The sequence below is a fragment of the Centruroides sculpturatus genome, unplaced genomic scaffold, assembly GCF_000671375.1.
Source record: "Centruroides sculpturatus isolate CEXI.00-Female unplaced genomic scaffold, Cexi_2.0 scaffold1394, whole genome shotgun sequence".
NCBI lineage: Eukaryota > Metazoa > Arthropoda > Arachnida > Scorpiones > Buthidae > Centruroides > Centruroides sculpturatus.
In genome coordinates, this window is record NW_019385702.1 from 110,737 (window position 1) to 118,031 (window position 7,295).

At 30.8% G+C, this 7,295-nt stretch overlaps 1 protein-coding gene across 1 annotated transcript in view; it reads left to right on the top strand.

Annotated features, from left to right (window-relative positions):
- The window catches only part of LOC111641345 (SH3 domain-containing kinase-binding protein 1-like), a gene marked incomplete at its 5' end in the record, with an annotated part of 23,951 nt that overhangs the window by 14,116 nt on the left and 2,540 nt on the right, over positions 1-7,295 (top strand). The window contains 2 exons of the mRNA XM_023387481.1: positions 422-455; positions 499-722. Coding sequence (XP_023243249.1) covers positions 422-455; positions 499-722 — 258 coding nt within the window. The remainder of the gene's footprint in view (positions 1-421; positions 456-498; positions 723-7,295) is intronic.

Here is a 7,295-nt window from a genome sequence, read left to right on the forward strand (position 1 = left end):
CGTTTTAAATAAATATATATATATATTTTTTAATTTTTATTCACTGCTTTTCGCTTTCTTTCCTTCACTTTCACTGACTAGAATTTCCTTGGTAAAATATCTATCCAAAGAGGTTTGGCTTTGCCTACTTTTTAAAATGTTTCTAAAATGACTTAGGCAAATGTCATTACTCTGAGCAGCAATACAGCCAGTGTGAACCTTTTTTGGATGTTTCTTTTCAATAAAATCAGTCACTTTCTGATGATACCTCAAGATTTCCTTTATCAAACAAGATCCTTCCACGAGGAAGCAAACATGCAGACTGAGACCAATGAACAGAAGTGAATAAAATATGGCGCTGTGAACTAATGTAATGTCGTATGGTGAGTTTTTGTTCATACCATGCAGCAAAAATATGTTCGAATTTCATGTCATATGCAAGTTTTTTGAATTAGCTGCCAGTTTGATAAAACTGGGTACATATTTTAAAATTAAAATTAAATACTTTGTTTCCTACAGAAAATAAACCAGTAAATAAATCGCCTGAATCTGTTTCCCCTACAAAAGAGCTTTCTCCTACAGCATCTGTATCATCAATTAGTAAACCTGAGCCAGTTAATAATAGTTCCAATATTGCTGTTGCATCTGAATCAGTAACCAGTATTAATGACCTAAGGAAAGAAATTCAAACATTGAAAGAGAATACAGTCAGTAAAGAAGAGTTTGCTGAATTACAAAAACAGGTTAGATAATTGTATTTTACCTGGATTCAGGCTTTGGTTTACTGTTTTTAATTTCATTTTCAAGAAAGTTCTGGAATGAAAGAATTGGTCCTAAGAGGACTCAAACCTGCAATTTCTGCATACTGTACAGCTGTGATCTCCAAACTGTTTTGATTGTGTATCCCTAAGACGAAAATAATGATAAGTTGTACCTCCCTAAAATATATATGTTAGGCTCAAAGACTGAAATTGCTCATTGAGCAAAAAAAGCGACCATGAAGTGAAATTCACGTCGTGGCAGTTGTAAAAACAGCCATAATGTGTTGTGGCTACTCAAAACAACCACAAAGCGAAATTCGAGTTGTGGCTTTCTATTTGACCACTATGCGTTGTGGTGATTAAGAAAAGCCATAACACATTCTGAACATTAGCCAATGCAACCACAATACAGGATCATACAATGCACAGTGGTTTGTAATTTTAAAATATGGATTCTAGGCTCGAAACATTTTTATTTATTGGGTTGTTCGGAAAGTAATTTTGTCTTTTTTTACCGCTAGACGGATTAGTCATATTTTTCCCGTCATTTTCATTCTAAACTGTATTATCATTATATATTTTGACAGCTAGCATTTTAAGGCTTATTTGTAAAAAATTTTGCTTGATTTTGTGCAATTGTTTATTTTTTGTGCCCCATCAAATTTGGAAGATCGAAAGCAGCATTTTTGGCATATTTTGCTCTTTTATTACTGAAAAGGTAAGAATGCTATTCAAGTAAGAAAAAAATTGTGTGACATGTATGGAGATGTATTGACAGAACGACAGTGCCAAAACTGGTTTACAAAATTTCGTTCTGGCAATTTCAAAATTGAAGATGCACCACATTCTGGATGGCCAAACAAAATAAAGGTAGCGATTGAAGCAAACTGCCGAATAACAACACGTGAAATTACTAAGAGATTAAATTTGTCAAATTGAACTGTTTATGGTTACTTGAAACAAAATGGTTTCATTTCAAAGCTTGATATATGGGTTCCACGTGTTCTTAGAGATGCTGTTTGGTGGGATTTTAAGGAAATTTTTTTTTCAGCTTTTACCAGACAATTTAACAATTGATTCAAAAGTGTACTGCCATTGAGTAAACAAATTGAGTAATATCATCAAACAGAAAAGGCAGCCAGAATTGATCAACAAAATAGGTGTAGTGTTTTACCATGATAATGTCAAATTTCACACAAGTTTCGTAATTCCTCAGAAACATAACTTAGATGGGACGTGCTATCACACCAACCATATTCGCCAGATCGAGCACACTCAGATTATTACTTGTTCTGGTCTATACAAATTTTTTTTAACTAAGATATTTACTTGAAATGACAATGTCAAAAATCACTTGGATTAGTTTTTTGTAAGCAACGATCAAAACTTTTATGAATGTGAAATCATGCTACTGCCAGAAATGATTGACAACAGGTATTTGACCAAAATGGTCAATATATAATTCAATAAAATATTTATTATAAAAATAGTTTTTTTTTCCACGGAAAAAAACAAAATTACTTTCCCAACAACCCAATACAATTTTTAATGCTGAACAACATTAGTTCTACAAGTTTTCCTAGAAATTTAATTTTCATACTTAAAAAAATTTTAAAGAAATAAAATATATGGAGAAAAGTACACATTTGTTTCTTTTGTTTTGCTAAAAAGTGCTAAAGATCTAATTATATATACTTGTAGTTGCTTGATATACTATACACAATAAAATAAAAATTAGTTGCTAAAGTTAAAAACCACTGTGTGACAGATTTATTATGGTTAAAAGCCACCACATGTTCTGGATGTTAACTAATAATGAGTGATGATAAGAAAATAAAACTTTTTTTTTTTTCATTATGATTTATTTATCTTCTATCATCTTATATATGCAGGTAACAAAATTATTTTCCATATACAGAAATTTAACATGGTTACTTTACAACAACATTTAATTATTAATGCATTTTATGTTCTTTGAGCGACATTTGCATTTTAATCAATACAGTATCTTTTACAGTGACACATTACCCTTGCTTACTTCCAGATGTTAACAAGAATGCTGAGTGAAGTGTTAATAAAGTTGAGGGTGCGTTCTGAATGTTAATAAAGTTACTGTAGAAATTGTAAATTCATTATGAGCATAAAGTCGATCAAGAAGACATTCCTTGTTTTCTAACTGATAGAGACCTGATGGATTAATGCTCATAACAACAGCTAAAACATTTCTGGTAGCTGCACGTCCCCTATCAACATTAGGCACCCTAACTAAAACAATCGAACCAATTTCAACTGCAGAAAATTACCCTAAATTGAGAAAACTCTCTGAGCTTGAGCTCAAGCTCAAAAAAAAAAAATAAGATGAACGATTCTATGATGCAGATCCCTGTACTATTATTGTGAAATAATAATCAGAACAATTCTTAATGTTTTTGAAAATTTTAATAACTAAAATGTCTTAGGATTTTTAGACTTTATCAGAGGTATTAATTTACCTCTGATATGAAGAGTGCCAATGGGTCAATGGCATGAAGGTTGAGAAAAGCAAAAGCCTACTTGGGTGTAATATACAGTAATACTGCGGTTTTCGTTGACTTCGGTTTCGGATTTCGCCGATTGTTTTCAGACAGATTGTCGACAAAAACCAAAGTATCACTGTACAGTGTACACCCATGTACCTAGCATCAATCTGCATTATTTCTTTAGCTTCTGTTTTCATATCCTAAAACCCTCCAGTTATAGGAAAAAACAATGGTTTTAGGCTAAAACTTTTTCCAGCGAAATTTGTGGAGTGATGAGTAATAGCATCAGAACACAGGATAGTTTTACCCTAGATTTACCCTAAATATAAGACTACCCGAAACATTACTCTGAGAGGTTGAAATTATTCTAGAAAAGGGTAATTAACCTAGAAATGGCAGCACTGGTCAAGAATGAACACAATACAAACTCCGCAAGTGTTTGCAGTGTTTGCAATGAGCCCATTGACAAGTTACAATCTTTCCTTTATATCATGGTTGCATCAGCTAACATTCAGAACGTGTTATGTCTTTTCTTAATTACTACAATGCATAGTGGTCAAATATTGTGATTGTTTTTTTCGCTCAATGAGCAATTTTCAGTCTTTGAGCCTAACATGTATATATAATGTGTGTGTAGGTGCAGTCAAAAATCAAATTATTTATTATTTATTTATTTTAAACAATATACATTTAAATTAAATTACAAACTTACATTTTGGTACACAAAGTGATACTTGGCATACCCAACTTTGGAGACCACTTCTGTACAGAACCATTCTTCCAGAACTTAGTAAATTAAAAATTAATTTATAATTATTAAATTCATTTTTAGTTCATTTTAGGATTTCCTGTTTTCTTCACTCTATCCTAAAAAACTAAAAAACTTTTTAATTTTGTATATTTATTAATTTAGTTGTAAATTGAAAATTCATAGAATTTTAAAACAATTGATTATTGAGTAAAATTCCATAGATTACATTAAGATTTGTTGATGATCATAGATATACTTCAGATGTATAAATGTCTTAAAGTCTGATGATTTTATTAAGCCGACTAAACTGGGCTACATTACTGTTATTAATTATTATTAAGTACAAAATAATTTATTATTAGTAGCCATAAAAACTGAAATAATTAGATGGACCCTTTTTTCTTGCCAATTTTTAATGTTTATTCTAATTAGTCCCTTTTTTAATATATTACATAAACTTTGAATTCAGTACACAATTCAAACACCATCACCATCTATCAGACTATCAAATTTTGCATGTATTGGTAAATATATAAATAAAATGCATATTATTTTGAAAATAATTGCTATCAATTTATTTCAGTATTAGCTAGAATAATACCATTTCTAACTATTAATTATATCATATTTCTTTGATTTGTATTTAAGTCGGGTGTCAAACCCATGGCCCAATAAATATGTAAACAAAACAGACAAATTTTTTTATTATTTATTTCAACAGCATAAACCTCAAAAAAGAAGTTTTACAAAGCCGTAAACCTTTATACATATTTTATTTTTTAATAGAAAGGAAATATTTTCAAATACTTGTAATGTATGAATGAGGAAGGAATATTAAATAAAGCTGGAATCGTGACTCAAAGGATTATAGCCCCAAATTCAGGGAAAGGAGAGAAAGGCCAAAAGATAAAAAGAAATGAGAAAGGTTGGAAAATTAAGGATCAATATTTGCATAACAGAAGGTCTATTTAACCTTTCTCACTTCTTTATTTTTTTGACCTTTCTCTCCTTTCCCCAAATTTGGGTCTATAATCCTTTGAATCACAACTCTAGCTTTATTTAATATTCCTTTCAGCATTGCAAGATTTGGCTACCCTTTTTTTTAGTTTGGCATAAAAAATATCATTTGGTGCATTGGCTACATTTTGGGCTACATATTATTTATAAATATATTAGTTGAATAAAAATGCACTTTAAAATAATGTTTCGTTGTTTTTTTATTAATTAAAGAGCCAAATAAAACAAATATTTGTGTTTGTCTCCTTTATAATAAATAAATTTATCTATTATTTCTAAGTAGAAATTAAAAGTGTCTGTAGAAGTAATTTTTTTAAATATCCTTTTTTGTGATAAAGTTTTAATACTTATTACTATAATCTAGACATGTAAATCCTTAAATATACTTGTATATTTAAGGGCTGGGCCACAAGTATATTGTGGCCCAGAACTCCATGACTTCTTCCAATGTAGCCCAGAGAAACAAAAAGGTGGACACCTCTGATTTAGATAAAATGTACTTACACTCGACCCCCTATAACACTGTTGATTATTCTGTTTTATATGAATTCCATGTTGTACGAATAACTTAGATTTTATAAATATGTGTGCTGGGCTGTGAATGGCTCATGTATTTGTAAAATCTAAGTGACTCGTACAACATGGAATTCATATAAAACAGAATAATCAACAGTGTTATAGTGGGGTCGACTGTATTTCTGCATTTTTATTTTGTAATCATAAATGCACTTCTGAGGTTTTTTCTGAGTGTGGCTAAGTTTTTGAATATTTCTTTCCAAAAGAACTTTGAAAATTATTGACAAAGCATTTCAGTAATCTTAATTTAAATACATTATTATTATTATTATTTATTAGCACAATGTGCAGCCTGGCTCTACGTAAGCATTACCAAGGAATTTAAATACGGTAAGACCCTGTTTAATGCTGATTTGATATAATGCGGTTTGCTCGAAGCCTTAAAAAAAGTCCAAAATTTATGCTGATTTAAATTATTGTGGAATTTCATTGATTTGTATATAATACGATTATTTATGAACAAGAACCAATCAGAAAAAGGTGGCAAAAAGGTGTACTTTCTTTAAATCTATGTTTGGTGCAATTTTGGAAAAAATATAACATCATGGATGCCATAGGCAATATCAGCTTCACTTGGCAAGACTTGACCAATAAATGCACGAACAAAGTGTGGAAGAAGTTATGGCTAAAGGTATCCAAGAATTCTCAATGAGAAGAGTCTATCGCTGTATCGATTAGGTTGACTAAATTGTCAACCTAATCGATACAGCAGAACTAGGAGATGTAGACGAGGATATTGAGGAGTTACCGCAGGTTTCTGGTGAGAGTCTTCCAACAACGACCTTCAAGAACTGGCAGAACAAAGAATTCATGTAGAACTGGAAAATAGAGATTCTGAAAACAAAGAACCCAAAAAATTTCTCTACAAATTTCCTTAGTAAAAATTTGGTAATGATAACTGAAATCATTGATCAAATTGTAGTGAATGATCCAGATTTTGAAAGGAATGCAAAAGCAAAACAAGGCATTTTGGATGTGATCTTCTTCTACCAACATTTGCATTAAGGAAAGAAAAAAAGCAACAAATGAAACTTCATGATTTTATCACAAAAGAACAAGAATTTCAGAAAAGTCAGGAACTTCATTACAAAAAATGAACTTTACATTTCTGTGTGCATATGTTTGTGTGTTATTTAACATATATAATTATGCAAATCAATATGTTACCGCTAAAGCTCGAAATCCGTTAATGTGTACATTATCTAGCTAATCTGCAGATTAACTAGGGTGATCTGTTAAAGCTGCGAAAATTGTTCAATTTCTCAAATTACCTAGGTAATTTGCAGAGTATCTAGGTAATCTGCACATTAACGGTTTCCGTATCGTTAAAGTTCAAAAGTTTGTTTCTTTCACTTCCTTTTCCCACTCCTTCTTTTTACGTAGATAAATTTAAATCCTAGAATGCAAGCAAGCACCGAATTGGTGAGTAAAATCAAGAAAATATTCTTCACAAACCTCTTTAGCGAAGATTTAAAATATAATACGTAGTGTTTTAATAACAAACCAAAGTATGATTCCATAATTGAAGATGTAAGGCAAATAAAAGTTTCCAAGAAGAAAGAATCATCTCAAGATTATCAAATAATTCAAAGGTGTGATGTGTTGACTGTACAAGGCTGTGAAAAACTCGTTGAGCCGTTGTCAGATGCGTGAGAAAGGTTGAAAAAGTTTGTCCATGCCGGAGAATTGTTT